Consider the following 26,964-nt stretch of genomic DNA (forward strand, 5'->3'; position numbering starts at 1 on the left):
GGTGAGAAGGTCCCTGTCTTCAGGCTTACATCATAAAAACATGATATGCAAGAAAAAGAAATGGAGAGGGGGGAGGAAAAAAATAAACTCAGTTACACTTGTAATTCTACACTTATAGTTTAGATGGCACCCTGACTAGACTATAGATGGGCATCAGTTAATCCCTTAAGAGGAGGTAGTAGAAATATATGAATATATATATATTCCTGATCATACTGTATTCTCTAATTCCAGTTTAGATCACTGGCATCCTTGTATCTTTAAGGTCCTGGGCAGTATTAGCAGTGTTCTTTAGGTGGGGCTTTTCTGAACACCACTGCAAAAGCGACAGCAGCCTCAATTTCTCTGCTTCTGTTTTTTATTTCTACAGGATGCAGAAGGGGTATAATGCATAATTCTTGCTCATCATTTATTCTTCTAACTCAAGGTGAAGGGAGCAATTTCTCCTGAAAACTAGATTCCGATTAATATGATGAATTTATCTGACAGGAAGACCCTGTGATTTGGGAGAGGGCAGTTGAATTTTAGCCCTGACATGGGAGGAACTGTTGCTTGCACAATTTTAAGTCTCTTATTTCCTTCCTTGTTCAGTTACCTGTTCTCCTCACCTCATCTCTGGTTTTGTTCCTCCATTTCTTTATCTTTCCTTTCCCCTCACTCTGTTTCTATACTGTTTTTTTTTTCTTCCTTTTCACTATTTCTGCTGGAAGTAGTGAGGAAATGTGTGTTTATGTGTGAAACTGTTTCTGTGTATGAGAGTAGCTTCTGGGTGAGGAACAGGCAAAAATATGTAGTATATGCAGATGGGGAATCGATTAATTTTATAAATGGGGTGCCTTTACAGACAATTCGTTTTAATAAGTAGTTATTGATTCAATTAATACATTTGTTGTTGCCCTGTCCTTTATTGAACTGGTTGAAATATACATATACCTGCATGTTCATGTATTTACATGTGTGTCTTATACACACATTTATTGGTAGAGAAGGGAAACTCTTGGATAGATTTTAGTCAGAGTTGTCAGGCAATAGACCTAAAGTAATAGAGGAATCATGCTTTTGCATGAAATGTGATTCTCAGAAAACATAAAAATCTTTAAGGTATATTAAAGTTGTCTTAGGGTTGTATTTTATGGTATGGGCCAGAAGTGTGAAACACTAGAGGGAAAGATTGTTCGCAGGAACATCTCAGACTGCTATCAATCCTCTACCTCATCAGGAATAGGCAGAAAAATAGGTTTTCATCATATATACAATCTGGTAATCCAGTTACATTTCTTATGTCAGTAAGAAATTACAGGAAACTATGGGACATGGATAGCAGTTCTAGCAAGCATCATAGTGGCAAAGAGCAACTCCTTAAATTTGTTGTTACACAAGGTGCCTCCCAGTTTAAACACTGCGAAACCTGATTATACATGCTGGGCAAGAGTGATTTTTGTTACTGAGCATGAAAAATGAAACTGCTTTTCAGACAGATCTTTGTTTATACCAGGCATACAAAGTAGTTAGCAGTCTCTTGTATGAGGCAGGGGAAGATACTTGAAAGAGACATTTATAATATTTAATAACAAAGTCTATATTAAGAAATATAAAATCTAATGGAAGGAAATGCATGGACTTGAAGTTTTAAATGGGATTGCTGACAACTGGCAACCATTTGGAAACATATCTTGATGTCTTATATAGTGGGACATTCTGCTCTGCACACCAGTTCCCCTTGGCTAGCTGAAAAGCTATTCTTCGAAAGATTGGCTTCATAAGGGATCCTTAGGTCATGTCTTGGCCCATAGTAAGGTAGCAGTAGAAGTTTATTTCATTCTTTGAAATAGGAAATGTGCTTATTTTCACTTTTTTTCTTAAATTGGAATAAAAAATTCGCCTTCCTTACTGTAAGATGTGAGGTTGGGTTGAAAGCCATATTTAAACCTTGCATTTCATTTCTTCTTGAATTTCTGAACTGCAGCTTACTGAACTTTGTTGGACTTTCTCTCTCTAAAATGGTGGCATGCTGAAAGCTGGGAAACAGGAATTGTTGAAGTGTCAGTTCCTCAGATTTTTCTTCTCATTGGTTCTGCTCATCTGTCACCCCATTTGTGTCCAATATTGATAGTGCCTAGTAAGATGGCTCAGTATCTGGATGTAGAATAGAAGCAAATTATAGTATCTTATTGCATACTATACATACTATTACATATGTAATATTACAGTTCTTTCAAGGCATCTAGAGACAGGAGGGAGGAGATCCCAGCTTTCATTAAAAGTATTAAAATATGCACCAGTGAAGTTTAGTTTCTCCTGTTTTGGCACTGATGAATTATTTTTTAAAAAATAAATCTGCATAAAATTCTGTCTTTTCCATTCAAGAAAAGTGTTTAATTGCACTGAAAAATAAGACTTTTGTTATTTGAGAAATGTTCCTTGCCTTATACTTCCTCACTTTTAACATACTTTAAAACATCTTTTTATGGCTTAAAATACAAATGACTGTATTTTAAGAATATTGCAAGCTAGGGCAGAACCAGTCTGGGGTATTTTGGGACTAGAAGGAAAAAAGCCATTTGGTATCCTCTTGTGCTAATTCAGGTGGACCCCCTTTATCTTGGAATCCTTGTGCAAGCCTAACCTAATGAACAGAAGCTCTGCAACAGCTTGATTCAATGACAGGGTTTAGTTAGTCATGGCAGGGTTTGCTTTAGGCTTGGTTTGCTGAATATTGTAAGCCACCATTTCCCTGGCTCATACAGTATATTTAATGATAACAATTCTTCTCTTGCCTAAGGCTGTAATAAAGCTGTCATTGTTGATAAAACCTGGATTACAAATTCTAATAATTTGAGTTCATACAACATATGTAGCCAAAAACTAATTTACCATGTAGTCCACAGCTGGATAGATTGTACGTAGGAGAATTTTCACTAAATTGTAGTCAGATACTATCTTAAATGACTCCAAAAGACTACTGGTAGTTCACATTGTGCCTGTCTGCAACTCCTTAAAGAATCTACATGTTTTCCCAGGTCTATGCAACTGCTGCATGATCCTGATCAAAGATATACTTGGTTTGAGGAGTCACAGGTGCTATGTGAGCACCCCTGTTTTTTGCTTTGAATCTGAAACACTACACAAAACAGAGTACTTAGGTATAATACTGAATGCCTTTCCAAGGGAATATATAAAGACATGTGTAGTGAGATATGGAGCAAAGCACTATAACAATAACAAAATGTTTTGTTTGAGACTGCGCATTATGTGAGGCTGAAATTTTCAGACATGTGATAAAGAGTGAGGGGGAGAAGAAACAATAAGGATATTTTCCTATTTTATTTGCTTATTTCCTGCTTCCTTTGAACTACCCAGAAACTGCAATTGGTACAGAATACAGCTGCCTGCCTGGTAGTGGGTATGAACATCCATTTTTGGAGCAGTGCATTGGCTTTGAAGAGGCTTCTGAGTACAATTCAAATGTTAGTTCATGGCTCAACACCTTGGTATTTACAGAACCATTTACTTCAGGTAGAACTGACCCATTTGATGTATATGTCTCAAGTCTTTCACCTCACATGAAATATGTACAAGAGCATAGATATTTGAATTTATTTTCCATCCTTTTGGAACAGCTTATTCCTGGAGATCTGGATGGAACCCTTTCTGAGGGCATTTAGAACTGAGCTTTTCCTCAGCTTTTAATTAATTTTAAACATTTTAATGAATTATTGGTAAGGTCACCTTAATGAGTATGCCAGGATTTATGCAATTATGTATTATTGATTTTCACTCATAAACTATCCGGAATGCTTGTCCTGGGTGGTACATAAATGCTGTGAATAAACAAATATACACAATCAGTATATAAAATATGTTTGTGGAAAGCATCCTTTTGACTGAATTTTTGAGGGATGAAGCCTGTCAACCAATTGATGACAGACATTTGCACACAGACAGTTGTGAAAACATGCAAGGACAATTTTCAGTGTGAGTAGGAAATACATAAATAGGCAGTGGATCATGTTTCTTCTCAAATGGATGACAAATACAGATTAAGATGTGTTGAACGTTTAAAGGTTTTCAGTTTTTATTTTGACTCCTGTGGGGTAGGGATGCTACTATAGTTTCTTTTTTACCTGTTCTGCAAACCTCATGGTTCTTATAAGGATCCTTATCCATCCTTCCTATGACTTCGTGGTCTTATTTTGGCAGTAGTTCTGCCAGGACTCACTAATCAACTTTGCTAGCAAAGCTTTTTATGTTTTCTATTGGTGATTTCCCCTCCCTCTTCTAAACTCTTACGTTTGGATAGTATAACTGATTTTTGTGTATGATCCATCTTTAGGATGCAATCAATTATGGGAAAAACCTAAGATGATTATTTCAGCTATAATTTGCAAAATTATTTCATCAGAGTGAAAAGGAAGATAAGTCAAGAGCCTAATGAAAGCCTTACAAAAATAAAGGTGCAGGTAATCCTCAGTTTAAAAACAAGTTCCATTCCCAAGTCAAACTTATATGTATAATACTATATACATATTGTATAATGTATACATATTGTATAATACTATATAAGTAATATTGTGTAATTAACTCAAACCATTGTGTATTTACCTTGAATTTTGCTACAGTAGGCTCTGTTCTTAACTATGGATCGTCTGTAAACCAGGTGTTCTTAATCCGGGGACTACCTGTATGTGCTTTTTCTTTGCTTCAGCCTCTGCGTCATCATGCTCATAAACAAATTGCTTATGAGCATGATGTTCTCTAGGACACATGATTACTTATGATAGCAAGCCCAGAACCCCACTCCAGCTCAGGAACATTTTTTTTTTTCATTCCTGTTTTTAAAATTTGAAGTGTTACACAGTCTCCAAGCATTTGGTTTACTGGAATTTTAAACAAACGTTTAAGGTTTAAGGATTACTTTAATGCTTTTTTCCCTCACTGAAGCCTGGCCTGGCCTGCTACTCCCCAGAAATCCCTAGGGAAGATTCTAAGTCAGGTCAGAGCCTCTTCAGAACAGACCCACGCCAATATCCCCCCACCCCCATGAGGAGTGGGAAAAAGATCAGGGACCCCCATTTTGATGTTTCCTAACTGAGTCAAATTGCAGGGGAAGCAAAGAGGCAAAGGGGGAGAGGCACCAATCCCCAACCCACCTTTCTTCTCCCTTTCTCCAGACCAAGGACTCTGCAACATGGCAGAGGATTAATTCACTTGTGAAGTCATGGACCCTGGCAAAAGGAACCTCAATCCCAGAATATTTGGGCAAATGATGTCACTCTTCTGGAGGCAATCAAGAAACCTCCTGGCACCTCCCACCAATTGCAAGGTGGAATGATACATCTCATGCTTCCAACCTAGGGAGCAGAAGCAATGTATTCAGTACCACCTGGCCTAAAGACCTACTGTACACTTAGCCCTGTTACCTGTGATCCCCAGGCTCCTGAAACTACTGTGAGACTGAAGAGTAGAATTGATACAATAGACCCAGGGCATCCTGCTCAACTTGTTGACATCCCAGCTATGGAATCTTTCAGCATTACCAGACCTGCTGATCCAAGAGGTATTCAGTCATCTAGACCACGCTGGCTGGGGAATTCTGCACATTGAAGTCCACACATCTTAAAGTTGCAAAAGGTTGAGAAACACTGATCTAGACTGCAGTTAGATACATCTATTCACCTGGGGATTGGGTGGAGCCATCTTGACACCTTTAATACAATACCAAAGCCATACAGACTATCTTAGCAACTGAAGAACTTATACCACCCATATATACATGACAAAGTTTCTTCAAGTAGCAAAAAAAAGGGAACCTCACAAAAATCAGCCTCCCTCCCAGCTCTCTTCTCTTTGGAGGTGAGCTTTAACAAGGAGCTAAAACTTAGCATCCTCCATAAACAAATATCAGCCTCTTCCTCAGTCCTATCACTGGAATATAATGAGTGTTTCTCAGTCCATCCTCACATGAAGAGATTCCTAGGATGGGCCTCGCTACTAAGACCAACCACTGTCCCCTGTTATCTGTTACAGAACTTTCAGCTAATAGGCTAAGCCCTAACCTATGCCACATTCAACTCCTTGAATAAGTCATCCTTTGAATACTGAGATGGTGCCAGTTGCTAACTTCCTAGGGATGCTCTCTGCTAAAGAAAGCTGCTGCATCATCCAGCTGTACATTATCTGCATCTAGATCCAGCCTCCATAACTAAGGAAGTGGTAGATCTCCCTCCTAGCTACTGTGATCAGCTGGAACAGCACTTTGCTTGTAAAGTCACTCAGATTCACTAAAATCTTTACTTCTCATGGATGGAGTCCATTGTGTTGACTGGGCAATGTCTGACCATGTTATCTAGGACTGCTTCTGGCCTGTGAACTTTGACAAAATGAATAGGGCGCTCTTTTGCTTGCCTCTGGCCGTTTGTAGTCTTGAATTAGTGCCTCATTGCAGGAGAGCATGATGCCAGTAGTCTTGAAAGAAGCTATGATCCACCGCTTCTTTAAGAGGCCCTTCTTGGATCTATCTGTATTTGATAAGTATTGCCCAGGCTCTAGACTACCCTTCTGGGGAAAGTTTATTGAGACTATGGTCAATATTCAGCTACAGAGCATCCTAAAACAATCAGACTGTTTTGACTCTTTTCAACTAGGATTCAGGACTGGGCATGGAACTAAGACATTATTGGTTGTTCCTATAGATTCTTTGTCATTTCTGCTCTTTCCTGTGCTGTAATTGATTCTTGACAGTAAAGTGTAAACAGTTCTCACCCAGTTTATAGATAAAATAAACAGTTCTCACCCAGTTTGTTTGGAAATTAGTTGTATACAGTTGTGCACAGGGACCAGTTGTTCCTATAGATGACCTTGGTTATGACCTGGGTGGGGGAAATGTATCCATTCTTGTTCTTTTGCACCTCTCAGCAGCCTTTGGTATCATCAGTCATGGTATCCTTCTGGACTACCTACAGAGGACTGGAGGCACTGTTTTAAAGTGGTTCTGTTTGTAGACAGTTCTAGTCAATGGACAGGAGAGATAATCAAGGCAGATTCTCTATGCAATGTTGCAGAAATTGGTCTTTCTCTCCAAACTTTTAATATCTACATGAAGCTGCAGGAGGTCATCTATTGGTTTGGGATATAGTATCATCAATATGCTAATGATACTGAGCTGTATATTGGTACGCCATACCACATGGGAGATGCTCTCAACATCTTGATCCAGAGTCTGGTGGCTGTGAGGGTCTGGATAGGATAAAACAGATTGAAGTTGAACCAAGACAGAGATGGTCATCTCTGGACAGGGTGGCAGTACCTCTGAAGAAGCAAGGTCACAGCTTGGGGTACTCCTGGTCTGAACAGCTGCTGCTAGGTGGGTAGATGGAAGCCATCGCCAGGAGGCCTTTGCTCAGCTTTAGCTAATCTACTAACTGTAACCTTACCTCAAATGTTAGGACCTTGCCACAGTGACTCATGCTCTCACCACTTGCTTCAGATTAATGCAATGTGGTCTACATGGAGCTGTCTTTGTAAATGACCCAGAAGCTTCAACTAGACCAGAATGTGCCAGTCCAGCTGTTGGCTGGTACATACCAACATAAGCACGTTATACCTGTATCCAAGTCTTGCACTGGTTTCTTATTGGTTTTCAAGTGCGTTTCAGAGTGCTGGTTTGGACCTTTAATGTCCTACATGGCTTGGCTGCAAGGTATTTCAAGGATCATTTTCTCCAACCAGCCTCAGCCTGCCCAACACAGATGTCCCTAGAGAACCTTTACTTGATCCACTTACCACCAAACTTTCCACTTTATCACTTTCACAAGGTAAAAGGGATGGAGGCTCATAGACACAGCTTTATTGTCATTCCCTCCTTTATTATCACCCTATTCATCAACTCCCACTTTATTAACATTTTATAAACAGAACCATATATAAGAGTGTTTGAATTTTGATTGTCATTTACTTATTTTGGGGGTCTATTTTTTATTATTCTACTATTTATGTATTTTGTATATAATTTTATTAATATTATACCATTGATGCTTTAACATATTGGATGATTTTGTAATCCACCAAGAGTAACTTATTTGTTGCAAGCAACTAAATAATTAAATAAATAAATCCTCCTTGGGAGATATCTATAAGGCTGTCATGTGAACTTCTCTTCCTCCTTTATAGAAGTACTTTACTTCTATGCCCTCCTTCAGTGAATGTGCTGCAGAATATATTTCTTAGCAAGATTAGAGACCCTCCATATCTAAGATCCCATCCCCAGGGACAGCTGTGGTATATCCTGCTGTAGAGTATCCTGGCCCTCCTGAAGGAAAATGGCACTTAACCGTGAAAGTAATTTTTCTACTGCAGTTTCAGCAGCCAAGTATTTATAATTCCATGTATTTCCATATTTTATTCCTGCCTTTCTTAAGTGTGCTGCCTTTGAACTTTCCTTAGGGCTTTCCATTCTGAAACTGGGGAGTGGAATGTAATGGTATGTGGGAATGACCTTGGGAAACAGAAGGAAGAGCTGCAGAGTGGACAGTTGTCATGTAAAAGATATCTCAGTCCACAGAAGGAGAGGAGGGCCACATAGGAAGACCCTCCCTAGTTCTCCAGAGGGTAAAAGGAGAGGAGGTGAGAAATACTTTCAGTCTTGCAAGATTCTGTTAATGTAACCTTATAATAAAGATAGAGTTAGTATTCATATTGTGCTTCTTGAATGGACTACCTCAAAGGGCTAACATGGAGCTATATTCTCCAGCAGAAGCATTTCAGGATCTTCTAGCTCTGCCTCCAGAGCAAGTCAGAGGGAGATATCCCACTGTCTACTGCTCTATCTCTTCTGTAGGAAAACAGTACATTCGATACACTGTTTTATATTTCACACTGGAACTGAAAATTACAACATGACAAAAAAGGGATGGTTTTGTACCTTTTCTTTAAAACAAAGCTTAAACTATGAAGCCATTCAAACTGCTTTCAGTGGGTGGGAATCCAAATATGGTTAGTTCCCCTGCTTCATATCTAGATACGATGTTGGTGCAAAAGGCCAATGCTATTGGCCTGTGTGATACGAGTATTCTCATTTCTAGCACACCCATGTAGAAGCACACTGTTGTATGAAGAAGTAAAAGGAATTTGATTTTCTTTCTCAGCCCCTGCTTTTAAGGTTCGTGCTAACATTAGAGATTTTGAGTCACTGAGTGGAAGCTTACGCACTGGAAAGGAGTCTCGCAGACAGTTATAAGAAAACCCAACTAAAAGTGCAGCATATGAAGGGAAAGGGCAGTGTAGCACAATACCTGCATTGTACAAATGGTATCGCTGCTATTGCTGTCTAAATCATAAAAGTGTGAGAGCACAAGGAATGTAGAAGGCAAGGAGATTCTAAAATCCATTGGGTGAAAAATAAAACATAATACTGAAGACACAGGAGATACTATTCCAAATTCAGCGAAGTTTATTTTTGTCTTCAGTTTTTATTGAGCTTCAGGACAGCTTTGTGCCTTTTTTTTTTTTTAACTTTAAGAGTCAAATGTAGTTTTCTGAATAAATAATACATTTTGGTATGTTACTGTCAAGGTCCAATCTGTGATTTCTTTAAATATTCCAAGGGGCTGCCTTAACATACACATCTTACCTCCTCCAAGCAAGCTTACAGTATTTTACTCTTTCCTGCCTAGTTTTACATTTGTACTTCCTCAGTACAGAGATATACTGCTCCCAGATGATGAAATAATGTACAGTTTCCTGTTTGTGAAATGGGTGAGAGTAGACTTCTCCTAAGACTCGCAACAGTGTGGTATAGTGAGTACAGTGCTGGACCCTGGTTGGGAAAATCCAGATATGAATGTTACTTCCCTTTCAGGTTCTCTGGGTAATAATTGGGCCAGCTGCCAGCTGTCAGCCTCTCCTCCTCCATGGAATTGATCTCTCAGTAAAATAGATTGGGAGGTGGGGGCTATATTTGCAATTCTGAGTTTTTTGGAGCAAGGCTGAAATAAAAAGCACTTAAAATTACAATGTTGTTTTCTTTTTATAATGGGTATACCATGCAGCATGGATGTGAATTTTTATCAGAAGGGAGTATATTTTGGTTTACGGCTGATTGTTGTGCTGTATGGTAACTGTGGAGAGTGTGGATTTAGGAGCTATATTTAAAGCATGGCACCAGCTGCTGCCCTTTGCAGATACCTTATGCTACAAACACACACAAACTGAACCTTTGCTGCTGTGTAAGGAAACAGCTTTTTGTGAAGTGGGATTTTTTGCAGAATTCCCTCCCTCAGAAATCCTATTGGCATATTAGGAGGCCAGGTAAAGCTGATTTTTTTCATGAGACCTTTGAAATAGTAGGCTGAGAGAATGATCCAATTCTAATATTTCATGCATTTTCCATTCCTGTATCTGGATGGAAACTTGCAATTTGAAATGCACTATTGTGAGAATACGACCTAGAGGCCATTCATATCATATAAACCCTAATCCAGAAGTATGCAACTACTATGGATTTAAATTTGTTTTGTATATGAAACGTAATTGCCATAATGAACCTAGTTGGCCATTGAGGTAAAATGATGTGAATATTGCCTTCCCCATCCATCCCTGTAAGAAAAACTGAACACTTTGTAGCATCTGAAGGATGGCTCATTTGGTCTTGTATGTTATGTAGATTTATATCCCACCTTTCAAACTTACAAAACAAGATTACCACAGACTTGGACTTGTGTGTATACCAGTGCAATCCAGTAGCCTTTGGTCAGATAGCAGAGGCCGGTGTTTCCCTTCAGTCTGTGGGAACTGCACCAGGGGCAAACTTGCAATGGGAATGGCACAATCCTGCCAGTAGCAGGGAAGCAGCCTCTCTGCCACTATTCCCTTGGTCAGTAGTGGAGTCTATACTTGTCTCCTTCTTCCCATGATCTTTCTGAGCGGCAGGTAACATAACCTCCAAGTTTGGGCTTCATCTTGTGATTTTTGTAACCTCTCTGATTTGTCCCTCTTTAAATGGGGCATGTGCTTTCCTGTATGATCTGGAAATAGTGAAGAGCTCTGAAGACTTACAAAACCAAGTACAGTGGTACCTCGGGATACGAACGCCTCTACTAACGAACTTTTCGGGTTACGACCAGCTCCGGGCGCAAAAATTTACCTCAATGTGACAACTCCGCCTCGGGGTACGGTCATTTTTCCGCCCTGACACGTGGTCCGTGGCTGTTCTCCCGCCGCGCGGCACCCGGCCGCTCTCCCGCCGCGCCGCATGGCCCCGGCCTTTTTCCTGCTGCGCGGCGCCCGGCCGTTCTCCCGCCCCTGATGCGTGGTCCGCAGACGCCAGAACGGATTAACGGTAATTACATTGAACCTTATGGGAAAATTTGCTTCGGGGTGCGACCAAATTTGGAGGGCAGAACGGATTAACCGGATTTACATTGAACCCTATGGGGAAATTTGTGTCGGGTTACGACCAACTCGGGATACGCCCAGAGTCACGGAACGCATTAAGTTTGTATCCCGAGATACCACAGTATAAATATAGACCGTTTTTTTTTTAAGGATTTTTTTGGTAAATCCTCCAGCTGTTTTAATTTTAGCTGTTTATTTTAACACCAACTTTAGCATGGCCTCATATCAGAAAATCTTTAATTAATGCCTTCTTTATATTGAAAGCACATTACAGTGCTGAACTAAATTCAAGGTTAAAATAATAGTAATGAGATTGCTTTTTGTTTTGATAAATGCATGCAACTACTGAGCATGTGAGAAAACAAGAGATTGGATGGGGTAAACATCGCAATAAATGTTGTCACTACTTTAAATCCTGGATTAGGCAAGGCACTTGTTGGCTGAAAAAATTAGACCCTATGAGTACTGTATATCTTCTTAGCCTAGCATTTCCAATCTGGTACCCAGTGTGCCTGCCGGGAATTTGGGGAGAAGTAGTCAGAACACATCTATAATGGAAGGCTATTTTAGAAGATGCTATTTCATATTTTGAGAATTCTTGGTGCAAATCAGTTGGAGTTCTGTTCAGTGTAAAGGATATGTACTTGAGTTCTGTGATATGTTGGACATGTTCACCTAGCAGTTGAAACTATTTTTCCAATATACCAGGGAGTAAATAGCAGATTTCAATGCTTTATGTATTAAATTAATTTTGAGTCTAAATGACAAAGTGTATGTTCTGTATCTGTTCAAGGTTTGGAAGATTTCAGTCACTACAGACCAGTGTCTGAGGCTGCAATTCATTGGTCCATTCCAGTGAGTTAACAGAAACCAGACAGAATAAAAAATGCAGTACATATAATACTCCAAGCCAAGAGAGTAAATCTTTAATAAATGACCAGAAAGTATATTAAATATTCCTGGAAAAGGTCTATGTGTCTGGTTACTAAAAGTCAACACTGACTTGAGGGCACATAATCAAAGTATATTAAAATAATATAAAATAGTAGTGAGCTCTTCAAAATTCACAAAGAAATATTTTTAAAGCTGTAAATGTAGCACATGTGTGTATATTAAAAATATGTAAAGACAAGTTCAAGATTATTTGCCAGTTGTGAGAATTTCAGTTAGATGCATTGTGACCCACCCTCATCTTCTTCAGTAGTCTGATCAATAATTTGCAAAGAAATCCCCAAATCTGTAATTAATCCTACTTTCCAATTTGCATTAAACATCACAAATTGCTTAAAAGGTAGTATAATAATGTCATTACAATAATGCAGACCACTCCAATCATTGTTTAATTATTGTTAAACTATATTTAGGCAATTCAAATGGTGCAAGAACTGGTGGTCCTTATAATCACACATGAGAGAGATATAGGAAGACTAAACACAGAGGATGATTTCTTTTTCTCAGACCTGTGTTTTTGGAGAATTGAGAAAATGATCTCCTGAATGCAGTCAGCGTGAACATTACAAAAAACAACTTGCAGGCAGATGCAGTTGTATATTTACTCTCAGATACAAAAAAATAATGTGCATTTGGTCAGGTGCATTTGAAACTGCACTTGCTGAAGATATTAGCCTGTGAAACAGGAGGAGATGTTCAGAAACTGTATCTACTCCGTAACTACAGGATTCTGATTCCACAATCAACAGTTTCCAACAAACTAACTTCTCAATTTAGGAGAAGATATGGAAACTTCATCAACAGTTGCAGTATGCTAAAATAGCAATTTCCCTGAAGAAGTAATAGCTGCTTTATTATATTGTAGTTGTTTAAGTTTCACTATTAAGAAGCAGGGCGGGGGGGGGGGAGGAAGTAATTTCTAGAATTTACATGGTAGAGGCTTCTTTTATTTACTCTTTCTGCTAATAAGAATAGCTTCACTTGTAGCATAATAGGACTGATTTTTTTATTCTTTCCAGAGTCAAATGACAGATTATGTTTGTCATCACTCTTGCAGTTTTTCCACCAGGGAGCTAGATTATTGCCTTGCATCATTCCTACAACCCTGTTACTAATTACGGATTTGTAGTTCTCCCATATTAAAAATATTTGTCGCGCATTGAGAAGAGTTGAATTTATCTCCCTGTGGCTTGGATGTACATTGTTGTATATTGTAGAATCACTTTAGAATACAGTGGGGCAAAAAAGTATTTAGTCAGCCACCAATTGTGCAAGTTCTCCCACTTAGAAAGATGAGAGAGGCCTGTAATTTTCATCATAGGTATACCTCAACTATGAGAGACAAAATGGGGGGGGAAAATCCAGAAAATCACATTGTCTGATTTTTAAAGAATTTATTTGCAAATCATGGTGGAAAATAAGTATTTGGTCACCTACAAACAAGCAAGTTGTCTGGCTCTCACAGACCTGTAACTACTTCTTTAAGAGGCTCCTCTGTCCTCCACTCGTTACCTGTAGTAATGGCACCTGTTTGACCTTGTTGTCAGTATAAAAGACCCCTGTCCACAACCTCAAACAGTCACACTCCAAACTCCATTATGGTCAAGACCAAAGAGCTGTCAAAGAACACCAGAAACAAAATTGTAGACCTGCACCAGGCTGGGAAGACTGAATCTGCAATAGGCAAGCAGCTTGGTGCGAAGAAATCAACTGTGGGAGCAATAATTAGAAAATGGAAGACATACAAGACCACTGATAATCTCCCTCGATCTGGGGCTCCATGCAAGATCTCACCCTGTGGGGTCAAAATGATCCCAAGAATGGTGAGCAAAAATCCCAGAACCACACGGGGGGATCTAGTGAATGACCTGCAGAGAGCTGGGACCAAAGTAACAAAGGCTACCATCAGTAACACACTACGCCTCCAGGGACTCAAATCCTGCAGTGCCAGGTGTGTCCCCCTGCTTAAGCCAGTACATGTCTGGGCCCATCTGAAGTTTGCTAGAGAGCATTTGGATAATCCAGAAGAGGATTGGGAGAATGTCATATGGTCAGATGAAACCAAAGTAGAACGTTTTGGTCTAAACTCAACTCGTGTTTGGAGGAGAGAGAATGCTGAGTTGCATCCAAAGAACACCATACCTACTGTGAAGCATGGGGGTGGAAACATCATGCTTTGGGGCTGTTTGTCTGCAAAGGGACCAGGACGACTGATCCGTGTAAAGGAAAGAATGAATGGGGCCATGTATCGTGAGATTTTGAGTGAACACCTCCTTCCATCAGCAAGGGCATTGAAGATGAAACGTGGCTGGGTCTTTCAGCATGACAATGATCCCAAACACACCGCCTGGGCAACGAAGGAGTGGCTTCGTAAGAAGCATTTCAAGGTCCTGGAGTGGCCTAGCCAGTCTCCAGATCTCAACCCCATGGAAAACCTTTGGAGGGAGTTGAAAGTCCGTGTTGCCCAGCGACAGCCCCAAAACATCACTGCTCTAAAGGAGATCTGCATGGAGGAATGGGCCAAAATACCAGCAACAGTGTGTGAAAACCTTGTGAAGACTTACAGAAAACGTTTGACCTCTGTCATTGCCAACAAAGGATATATAACAAAGTATTGAGATGAACTTTTGATATTGACCAAATACTTATTTTCCACCATGATTTGCAAATAAATTCTTTAAAAATCAGACAATGTGATTTTTCTGGATTTTTTTCCCCATTTTGTCTCTCATAGTTGAGGTATACCTATGATGAAAATTACAGGCCTCTCTCATCTTTTTAAGTGGGAGAACTTGCACAATTGGTGGCTGACTAAATACTTTTTTGCCCCACTGTATGTATGTTTATCTGTGTTGTGGTGATCAAAAAACAAAATTGCCTACCGTCAGAAGGATAATAAAAAAATTCATGGTATTCAGTAATCCAGCTATCTTCATTCTGTGGCCAGAATTGGAGATTAAGGCCTGCAAAGCAATCTGAGGGTAGTACAAAACAGAGCTGTGATTTTGCTAAGTTTTACAGTAGTTCCATTACTTGAAATATTGAATCTTTTTGAAATTCCTAAACCACATGTTCCCCACTCTGAAAGGAGGAAGGGATGTGTAGGTTACATGAAATACCAGGATGTACATAATGTCTGTGATCCAGATTTTTTGAGGGTCTGAGCTTATTCTGCTACTTCACTACTGGTGATAGCTAAAATGTTGGGAAAAAACTTCTCAGTGGTAAAAGCGCTGGGACAGAGGGATGTTGAGTTGCCTTTGACTGGATGAGTTCAGGAGACTGGACAGCCATCTGTCTTCGATGCTTTAATTTGAATCCCTGTGCAGTACTGAGCAGGGGATTTGAATCAGCGTCCTCCTTGGCCCCTTCCATCTCATGATTCAGCGATTCTAAATAACAATTGCATTACTGCAGTGTATGTAACCCTCATGGCTTACTTCCCACTGATTGTGTTGGTCACAGCTTCTTGCACATTTTCGTAGATGTACTTCTGGCCCAAACTGGGAGGGAGGCAGGCAGACTTTGCTGCTTAATATCTGTCTATTCCCCCGAGAATTCTCATTGTCTTTCCTTGTGTCCTCCTCCCCTGCCCCATGTGGTCTGTTCAAACATGTCATCGGTATCGATGAACTGCGTTCCTAAAAATTGCTACACAATGGTATTCTGACTTACATTTCATCTTTAGCTAACTTAATCATTTTTTTCCTCCTTCTCCCATCCTATTTTTCCCCCTGTGCAGTTCAACTGTAGAAAAATATGGGAGACGACAGACCATTTGTGTGCAGTGCCCCAGGCTGTGGACAGGTAAGTTTACAGTATACTTCACTGTGAGTATATCATTATGAATCAAAGTGGCTGTTTTATCACTAAGGCAAAGAGTTTAAAGCCAGTGTCTTATGTGATCACTAGAGGTAATCAGATTGGAAGATTTGCAGTGTGTAAATCCAAGTTATGAGCAAGTGCAAGAGCTCTGAAGTAATGAAATTTGCCTGGTGCCTGGCATTCTGCTGGTATTTTCTCTCTCCTTAAATCTCACATCCAGTAGTAATCATAGAATATAGAAGGAGAAAACCCTATAACTGATATCTAGATAATATAGTCTGATAGCATAGTATGATTTAATAACATTTTTTGGGTTCTGCTTTTTTTTTTCAAATATGTGTTTATTTCTCAGGAAAAGCTTAGAATGTCTTTACACTTATTTTTTAAAAATGCATATTATTCCATATTGTTCCATAGCAAGACTTACTAGGTTTTTTTTTTTTACAATAACATACTATATCATTAAAAAACACAAGGATAAAGACAAAAAAATCAAAACCTCCAGTCATATAATCTACATCAAGATAACCGGCATAGTCACCTAAATATTAGCCTGTTTAGTTTTTAAAATAATATTTTGTGCTCTTTCTGACAGTTTAAAAAAATAAGTTGGCATTTGTTCCTGGGTAAGCATATTTATTTTCAAATGGAGACATAAATAAATAAGCTTTGTTTACATTCAGGGTATGTGAGTGAAACTCTGTACTAGCCATGGTAGTAATCTTTGCCATTAAATGGCTTCAGGTGGGCACTTAGTACACTGAGATTCACTATGCTGTATGTATATACAAGAATAAGTCCAAACAAATTGGCTCTGTGAAAGTGCTTAGTGCTTACCTGAAAAGATGCCCCTAGGTGAGTTTTTGCAATGAGATACATAATTCAATTAGAACTGTATACTTGTAAAAGTGCAACAACAGAGCAACTCTTTAAGCTGTTATCTGCACATATCAATTGAAATCAGTGAAACTTATTCCTGAATAATCATAAATCAAATTGGACTGCTTGCATGGTGGAAGAGCTGATGTTATGCTATATTTATAAGACTCTGAAATTCCTTGTGGCATGCAAAGAGATAGTAAAATTACAATATTTTTTTGCATAGGGGTTCAGAGCAAGGTAAAGTTCTCTTTAGGGGACTAAAACAATTACAACAAAATTGAAGAGTTTTTGATGACCTGTTTGCCCAAATTTGAAATAATTTCTTGCTTAAAATTGCTCAGTGGAAGTTTTTGCTAGGAACCATTTTTCTGTGCTGGTGGTAAAGAAAGTTATTAGGGCAGTATACCAATTTTCATGGATTGGTTATTTTGTAATCCACATTCACTATAAGTATAGTTTATCATTGCTGGATAGTTGAACCATTATAATTTTCAGTCTTTCTGAGCCATCCTACAGTGCATTCGGAAAATATTCAGACCCCCTTCACTTTTTTCAATGTTGTTATGTTACAGCCTGATACTACAATTGTTCAAATTCATGTTTTTTCTCATTAATCTACACTCAGTACCCCATAATGACAAAGTGAAAACAGAATTTTAGAAATGTCTGTAAATTCATTAAAAAGGAAAAACTGAAATATTCAGACCCTTTGCAACAACACTTGAAATTTAGCTCAAGTGCCTCCCATTTCTCTTGATCATTGCTGAGCTGTTTCTACACCTTGATTGGAGTCCACCTGCAGTTGCCCGGCCAAACTGAGCAATCGGGGGAGAAGTGCCATAGTAAGAGGTGACCAAGAACCCGATGGTCACTCTGACTGAGCTCCAGAGATCCTGTGTGGAGATGGGACAAAGTTGCAGAAGGACAACCATCACTGCAGCCCTCCACCAATCTGGGCTTTCTGGCAGAGAGGCTAGACGGAAGCCTCTCAGTGCAAAACACATGAAAGTCCACTTGGAGTTTGCAAAAAAGCACCCGAAGGACTCTCAGACTGTGAGGAACAAGATTCTCTGGTCTGATGAAACCAAGACTGAACTGTTTGGCCTCAATTCTAAACGTTACGTCTGGAGGAAACCAGGCACCACTCATCACCTGCCCAATACCATCCCAAGAGTGAAGCATGGTGGTGGCAGCATCATGCTGTGGGGGTGTTTTTCAGCAGCAGGGACTGGGAGACTGGTCAGGGTTGAGGGAAAGCTGAATGGAGCAAAGGACAGAGATATCCTCAATGAAAACCTGTTCCACAGCACTCAGGACCTCAGATTGGGCTGAAGGTTCACCTTCCAACATGACAACGATCCTAAGCACACAGCCAAGACAACACAGGAATGGCTTAGGGACAACTCTGTGAATGTCCTAGAGTGGCCCAGCCAGAGCCCTGACTTGAACCCTATTGAACATCTCTGGAGAAACCTGAAAATGGCTGTCCACCAACGGTCCCCATCCAACCTGATTGAGCTTGAGAGGATTTACAATGGCAGAAAATCCCCCAATCCAGGTGTGCAAAGTTTGTTGCGTCATACCGAAAAAGACTTGAGGCTGTATTTGCTGCCAAAGGTGCTTCAACAAAGCACTGAGTAAAGGGTCTGAATACTTATGCCAATGTGATATTTCAGTTTTTCCTTTTTAATAAATTTACAAACATTTCTAAAATTCTGTTTTCACTTTGTCATTATGGGTACTGAGTGTACATTCATGAGAAAAAAAAAGAATTTGAAGGATTGTAGTATCAGGCTGCAATATAACAAAATTGAAAAAAGTGAAGGGGGTCTGAATACTTTCCAAATGCATTGTATATGATCAGCTGCAAATGTTGATATTTGAACTGAAGAATTTGTAATTAGTTGTCAGAAGCTTGTTTCTTCTCACTCCATATTCCCTTTTTAATATTTTTCCTGACTTTTTAAATACTTTGTTATATGTGTATTATGATTTATGATGATAAATGCATAAGTGGAGGTGGAAGGCTGGCCAGAGAAGCGGGCATTAGGGAAGAAAGTAAGCAAAAGGAAAAGCAGATAAATGTTTATAACTGTTGCTAAACGGATTATTCCTAGGTGGTTGTGTGATTTTTTTTTGTTGCCTGGCTCAGTTATGGAAGTAACTAGTACCCAGTGTTAATTGCTAGAGGCAAGAAATGTAGCATTAAAATCAGTGCTAAGAAACTCAATATACTAATAAGCCTGGCTCATATAAAATGCTAAAGGCGTAATGCGGTTTGTTTTTAGCAACACATTGTATGAAATTAGCCAGAACGTTGGAAGAGGTCTAATTTAATCCCTTACTTGATATACTAATTCACAGCTAGAGCAAACCAAACAGATGGCTGCCCAGATCCTGTTTGAAGGCCTCCAGTAGGGCCACACAGTGAGTCTTTATTGTGGTTATTATAGTCAAGAATCTTCTGACACCCAAAAGGATAACAAATTTAGTATGACATAAACTTTGGTAGATATAGATCCCCAGAGATGCTAATTCCATAATAATGTTAATAAGAAGTCTTTAAGGAAGAGATAGGCAACCTTTTTAATTTATTAAGGGCTGCATTTCCTCAGGGGTAATTGAGATTGTGGAGACTGCATTTAAGCAATATTGAAGCAAGTAGTTTACACCCTCTCGCTCTCTGCCAAGCAGCAGACTTCAGGGTAAGTGATAGGTATCTCTTATCAGAGGTCTGAACTGATCTCTTAGAGATAGCTTTTGAATTAATCTAAAGGTACATGTGGCCTTCCCCCTCTTTAAAATATATGTAGCAAGAATATGTTATGTTTGCCAACTCTGGAAATGCTTAGTATCATGATGCTGTCTTGCAAGGTGCTGTTAAAAAAAAATTAGGTTGCTCTACCTAGCAGATGTATTTCCAGTATATCCTTTGCATATATCATGTATTGGAGATGAATAACAGTATAAGTCTGTGTGTGTCAAGGACATGAAATTATTGAAATGACAGGTTGATATGACCACTAACATATGACTATTACATGTCCCTTAGTATTTGCAGATGTGTTTCCCTTTCAAATATTATGATTTTCGAATATGAATATTTGAAAATGCATTTGCTTCATGGAGTATTTCAGAGTAACAGTCCAGTGACAAACTCTCTTATCTGTACTGAAGATCCCTTGAATTTTCCCATATTCTTTCTGAAAGAAAAGCAGAAGGAAAGCCATTCTGATGCAATTTATGCTTTTTTATTTCCTTTATTTGGAAATTAACTTACTATTTTCCAAAAGTGTGGAATGGTGAGGGCTCAGGAATGTAGTAATGATTTAAAGATGGAAATGATTTCATCTGATCCATCAATGTGCTCTTTTATAAGGTATGGCTTTAGAATGAGAGGAACTGATTCTGTCTTATGCTGTCATCTTGATACTATAATTTTTTTGTTTTTTTTGTTTTTGAAGTTTGTAAAATCTCAAACAGAAAAATTACCTATTTCTGTATGGCTATATTTGCTCATTATGCTAAGCTGAGATTTATTTTACCTATAGTTTATTGAACAAGACCAAGTCTTGCAGATGAGCGAAGTAAGCATGGTTTTTTCCATCAATCTCATGTTCATTCTCTCCATTTCCTCTGTTAATATCATTAAAAACAAGTTGAGCACAAAATCCAGGAATAACCCAGGGCCAAATAAAATGATACGCCTTTGTTGAAACAAGTCATATGTCATAAAACAAGTGTAAATCACTTAAAATTGGGGTTCATTGGAAAAAGAAACTTGGGTTAGAGTCAAACATCACACAAGATGTCACATGACATTGTTTAGCTTACTTGCCCACAACCAGACTGTGTCAGATTATGGTTAAGGTATTTAATCACAATCTGTAATCAACATTTAGTTTCGTTAACTTACCTTAACTACAGTCTGCTGTGGTTTCCAAATACAGATTAGTTGTTAGGAGTCTGCATGAAACAGAAAATGTGCTTTGTTTTGAACTTGAAACCATTCCTCCAATATTTCCAGTGCCTTCCCTCTCCACCCCGTATTTCTTCCTCTCAGCCACTGTTCTTATTTCTTACTATGATAGTTTCAGCAGCTTCCAGCACAGTATGCAGGTAGTTCTCATTAACTACCACAATAGGGACCAGAAAATTGGTCATTAAGCAGTGTGGTCGTTAAGCAAGTCACCACATGACCAGACCTGATTTTACAACCATTTTTACAACAGTCGTTAAGCGAATCACATGGTTGCTAAGTGAATCCAGCTTCCCCAATGGACATTTTTCGCCAGAAACTGGCAATGAAAGTCACAAATCGCGATCACGTGACTGCAGGACACCGCAACCAGTCATAAATGCAAGCCGATTATCAAGCACCCAAATTACAATTGCATGACCGCAGGAGTGGTGCGACAGTTTTTGACAGTCATAAGTGCAAGTACAGGTTGTAAAGCACTTTTTCTGAGGCCATCTTAACTTTGGACTGTCGTTAAACGAATGGTTGTTAAGCGAGGACTGCCTGTATCCCACTAGTCTGGTCTGGTTACCCCTCCAATCTTCTCAGCCCCTCCCTTGCTTTCTCCCAGCCACTTCTGCCAACATTTGCATGTTAAAAATGGGAAGATCCTCTGTGGTACAGTATATGTGGGACCTTCCTGAAATCACAACAGCCATGTGAGGGGTAAGCTTTTCCAATTTTCATATTTCACTGCTTTCCTCCCTCACCACAAATATAATAAGCACATGCCATTGTGAAAAAACCTTCAGCCTCTCACTCCCCCCCAAAAACACTTCTGCTCAGAACTGGGTTTCACCCCATATCCAGACAAAAACAGACCCATTTTGTTGTGCATACAAATCAGAGCATTCAAGACATGCATTTTCAGTTCAAGCATGGATCACTCGAAATCAGCTGTTAATGCATGTACACTCTTAACATATGATTAAGCAGACACTGTTCTTTCTTAAAACAAAAGAGGGTGAGAAAGGTGTGGTTTCAGTCAGGTTGTAATATCCCTGTCTTTTGATACCAATCACAAATCAGTCTCTTTTATCTATAGTAAACATTACATACAACTACCCAGCTGCCATGGAAGTATCAAGATAGCCAACCCAGAAATGATTCATTGGTTTGGAGTCTTGATGAGGCTATCAGTTATATAGAACCTTCCCCCCCACCCTTCTTCCCCTCCATTTGATTTTCACTCTTTTTCTATATGCAGCTTCAGAGAGAGAGAAGTTCCAATAACCACTGATTGTCTTTTTGTTTAGATTTTATTTTTAATTAATGGTTTCCATACTTTTTCTTTCTTTTTTATTAATTGGCTGTTGAGGGATTTGTCTGGATAATTCTTGAGTATTGCTTTTGAGTATGGTATTTTTGTTAGATAACATTTTGGGATTTTTTATTTTCATCGTTATATGTGTTCAGTCACTTATTGCTAAAAAAAAATTATGATTTAAATTGTATTTAAGAAGAATGTAAAATTGTCTTATTGTTTAGTTATTTGCAATTTACGATCTAGCTTGATCACCACTTTAAAGAATAATGCATTTTTTAAAAAAAAGATAAGTATGTCTGTGACTTAGAACATTAAAGGATTAACAGAAATATCTAAACAAAAGCAGGTTGTCTGTAGATTGAAGTTGATTAACTGAATAAGCCTTTTAAAAAAAGGAAACACATATTCTATTTTACCTATGGTTTACATTATGTGTGGCCTGGTGTGTCAGTGTATAGCATTATATGTAAACCGACATAAAATATAAAAATATATAAGAGCAAGTAAAATAAAGCTGTAATGCAAACTGAAAAGAATATCTAGCAAGCTTTTGCTCTTCAGTCTTGAAAGCTGGTATTAAAATAAGTCATTTGGTATTGCATTGTCTGAGGGGTGTTACACAAGAGTATTTGTATATATCAGTGGCATTCCCAATTCCTTCCATTATATTGTTTTCTGAAAAGTGCTGTTACAGTTAGGGAGATGATAGACTGAAATTGAATTAGATGAAACTCCTTTCCATTCTACTCTGTAATTCAAGCTATTGGACTTTTAATGGACCTATAAACATGTTTTTGGTTGCTAGGTCTTCAATGACTGTTATTTTTGGATTCTGTACATGATCACTTCCCAGCAGTAAGCTTGGCGTGACACAGCTGAATGTGTTGCATATACTTTTTTAAAAAAAAATTCACTGAAGGTCATTTATCTATTTTCTTTTCTAAGAGGACAGATGACAAGTCTTTCCATTCCTCTCCAGACTCCTTGTTCCACCTCTGGTTTCCAAAGCAATTGCTTAACAAGAATGCTTCTCATACAGGTAGTCCTTGACTTACGACCACAACTGGGACCAGAATTTCCATCACTAAGCAATGCGGTCGTAAAGTGAGATGTCACGTGACCGCATTGCTTAGCGCCCGCAATTCCCCTTGTAATTGTTAAGTGAACTTCATTGGTTGTTAGCTGAGGACCCAGCCCAATCCAAGTCATTCTGGGCTTGGTCCCTCCCAGCCCTGAGCATCAGTAAGGTAAGGGACTGCCTCCAACTCCTCCCACCCACCTAACTTCCCCCCATCTCTGCCCTTTTTGTCGCCCTACACTTTGCCTTGTGGGGCGGCAAGCAGTCCCTGAGCTGCAGCACAGTATGAAGCTGCAGCCGTCCCAGCCCAGCTGTGCGAAGCTGCATGAAGCCACCCCAGGAAGCTGCCACCGCCCGAGCCCAATAATCCCAAGCACACGCAGCAGCCTCAGGAAGCTGCAGTCACCCCAAGCCACCCCAGGAAGCATTCATTCGCCCATCTGCCTTCTCTCCTAGTTCCTTGCATCAACCTTTCGTCTTTTGTGCCCAGTCCCCACAGCCGAAGTGCAAGCGCCTCACTCCCCTTGCTGTCTCCTTTTCAGACCCAGCTTCTCCAGCGAACTTTTCCTACATGTGGCTCTCTGAGCCTTTGGAAAGGGGCTTGCTTTTGCCGGCTTCACGCAAAGGGGCAATATAATAATTATAGTAATAATTGTTGTTATTATTATTGCCCTTTTGCGTGATGCCAGCAAACCAAGCCCCTTTGCAAACAGTTTATCCGGCAAACAATTCCTGAGCCAACTCCCTGAGCCAACCCCCGGCCCTTTCCCATTGGGCAGAACCACTTCCTGCCTTCCCCATTGGGTGGCAGCAGCCAATAGGGAAGGCAGGAAGCAGCTGGAGTTGGCTTAGGGAGCCATGTGTAGGAATCATTTGCCAGAGAAACTGTTTGCAAAGGGGCTTGCTTTTGCCGGCTTTGCGCAAAGGGGCTTCTTGGCGTGAAGGCCAGGCAGGGCATACCTCGTCAGCAGCAGGAGCAAGAAGATGGCAAGGTGAGCTGGGGTGGCGGAGCACAGGGTGGCAGGGTCTCAGAGTGCAAGGTGGTGAAGGCGACTGCGGTTAGGACTGGACTGAGGCAGCTGCAGCTTCCTGTGACATGGCAAGCAGCCCCAGAGTCGCATGGCCAAAAGGGCAGAGATGGGGGGCAGATAGCCAGGTGAAGGGTGTTGAAGCACCCCTGTGGTCATGTGCAGGCAGGCTGCCAACTGCCCAAATTTTGATCACATGACTACAGGGGTGCTGCAATGGCTGTAACTTTGAGGACCGGTCATAAGTCAATTTTTTCAGCACCGTCATAATTTTGAACAGTTGCTGAATGAATGGTCATAAGCCGAGGACTACCTGTAAAGGGAAGTTTGGTGAGTTGAGGCTTCCTTTGGCTCAATCAGTAGGCACTCTGCAGTTAACATTTATGTAGTTTTATTCTTCTATTACAATATAAAAAGTGTTATAAAACTGTGATTGTATGGAGTAGTGTTCTTTCAGGAGAAGGAAATTACAGATATACAAAAGCTGCATATTCAGACAGCTGGACAATTGCAAACAAAAAAAAAATTGAGACATTTATTTAAAACTAATGTGGTTTTTTTCCCACATTCCTGCCAAAATCAGAGCTTAGAGTGCAGTCCCATCAAAACAACCACTGAAAACGAGAGGTGCAATGATACCTGTTTGCTGAACCCATTGTGAATAAGAATATTGGATATTATCTTCAAAAATCATTGTATCTTCCTGATTGCTATTCATGTCCTATTCTCTTCCACCTGCTAATACAGTACTGTATGGAAAATCAGTCCAAAACACTTTCACTAAGATAAACATTATGTTAGAAAAGGCTATCATGTACATATTGTAACTACAAACTTACAGTCAAGTAAGTATGCTGGTGCTTGCTGTTCAATCTCTTCTGCTTAGCTCCTTCTGCTAGAGGAAATGGCTAACCAAACCAGAAAGTTCTTCCTATGGTATATGGAATATGTTCTTTCTGACTTATTTCTCTTATAATTTTAAGTCAAGTTTTGTTCTTAGCTTTTGATTCCTAGCTTGTTTGGGAGCAAAATCAGAGAGTTCAGTGTACATACAGTATATAGATGAACTGTGTAATATGAGCTTCATTAGTTCTAAAGCACTAGATGCCAATCCATTAGAGTTGGATTAGTCAAATAATCTTCCCCAATCTTGATTGGTACTTCTTCTTGGTATACATCTTGGTACATTTCAGCTCCTCAAAATGGCCTTGCTATCTAGAGAATTCTGGGAATTAGAGTCAATAACCTGGAGGGTACCAGGTTGGGGAAAGCTAGAATGTAAAGTCTTTGTGCTCCTGGCTGAGTTGGAGAAATTTGCCATCTGCGAAGTAGTTCTTGTGGAAAATGCACATATTCTGCCATTTGGATATAATGTTTCCACTTGACTTCTAATAAATAGTGATAAATTATATCTGGTGAGAGCAAATCCCTATTTACTTTTATACACTGAAGGAAAAAATCCAAACCTTCTTCTGGAGAATCCAGGCCGGTTTACAGGTAGTCCTCACTTAGCAACCACAATAGGGACTGGAAAATTGGCTGTTAAGTGGGGCAGTCATTAAGCAAGTCACCATGTGACCGGACCTCATTTTATGACCATTTTATGACAGTCGTTAAATGAATCACTGCAGTTGTTAAGCGAATCATTTGGTAGTTAAGTGAAACCAGCTTCCCCAGCTGATTTATTTTGCTGGAATTTGTTTAATGACTGTCATAAAAAGGTCACAAATTGGGATCATGTGACCGCACGGGGTGCCACAGTCGTAAGTGCGAGTACAAGTCACTAAGTACTTTTTCCAAGGTCATCGTAACTTCAAACCATCATTAAACTAATGGTTGTTAAGTGAGGACTACCTGTACATGATTTTTGTACATCTTATGTTCATAACAGGTATGTGGAGAAGGTAAGATTGTGACTGGCCAATGAACTTTGTGGCTGAATAGTTTTTGATGCTTTAATTCTTATGAGCAAGTAGAACGCTCTTGCCAGTAACCATACTAATTTAAAAATAGCTGTCTTTTTAAAAGTCTTGAATCTGGGCAAAGAATCTAATGAGACAAAGCCCATTTTCTCTCTGAGATTTGTCAGGATCTATCTAAAACTTTCACATTAAAGATAGTAGAATGCTGTTGGAATGAATCCAGAAGTCCATTGGCTGCTGTTCCTGCCTGAAATAGTATGCCCTCTGTTTAGTTACTCAGATTGATATACCAGCTGTATCATAAAGATTTCTAAAAAAGGTGACTCCATATGCCACCTTTAGAAATTACAATATTGTGAACTGACAGCTGGGAAAATTTTCCATAAAGTTTGATTTAAAGCTGTTGCCACTGTAATTTTAACTTCTAGGATAACATTATAAAGTACAGATGATGAGGAGGGATTTTGTTTTAGGAAAATTGCTTGTCCATTCACTTATTTTGACCCTAGTTCTTATAATGTGGAGTAAGTTCTACAGAGCCCCTAAGCTGCATATTGACATACTTCAATATAATTTGCTTGGCTATTACAAGAAACAAGAGA

At 39.4% G+C, this 26,964-nt stretch overlaps 1 protein-coding gene across 3 annotated transcripts in view; it reads left to right on the forward strand.

The window, feature by feature from the left end:
* The window catches only part of LOC103061925 (cyclic AMP-dependent transcription factor ATF-7), a 124,372-nt gene that overhangs the window by 19,315 nt on the left and 78,093 nt on the right, over positions 1-26,964 (forward strand). For all 3 annotated transcript variants that reach the window (XM_088138014.1, XM_088138015.1, XM_088138016.1), the window contains exon 2: positions 16,085-16,149. In XM_088138014.1, the coding sequence (XP_087994140.1) occupies positions 16,102-16,149 (48 nt within the window). In that variant the 5' untranslated portion in view covers positions 16,085-16,101. The remainder of the gene's footprint in view (positions 1-16,084; positions 16,150-26,964) is intronic.

This window comes from Python bivittatus, unplaced genomic scaffold (genome assembly GCF_059951505.1).
Source record: "Python bivittatus isolate LINGU-HERP-01145 unplaced genomic scaffold, Pbiv_v1 ctg000220_np1212, whole genome shotgun sequence".
In the NCBI taxonomy this organism is placed as follows: Eukaryota; Metazoa; Chordata; class Lepidosauria; order Squamata; family Pythonidae; genus Python; species Python bivittatus.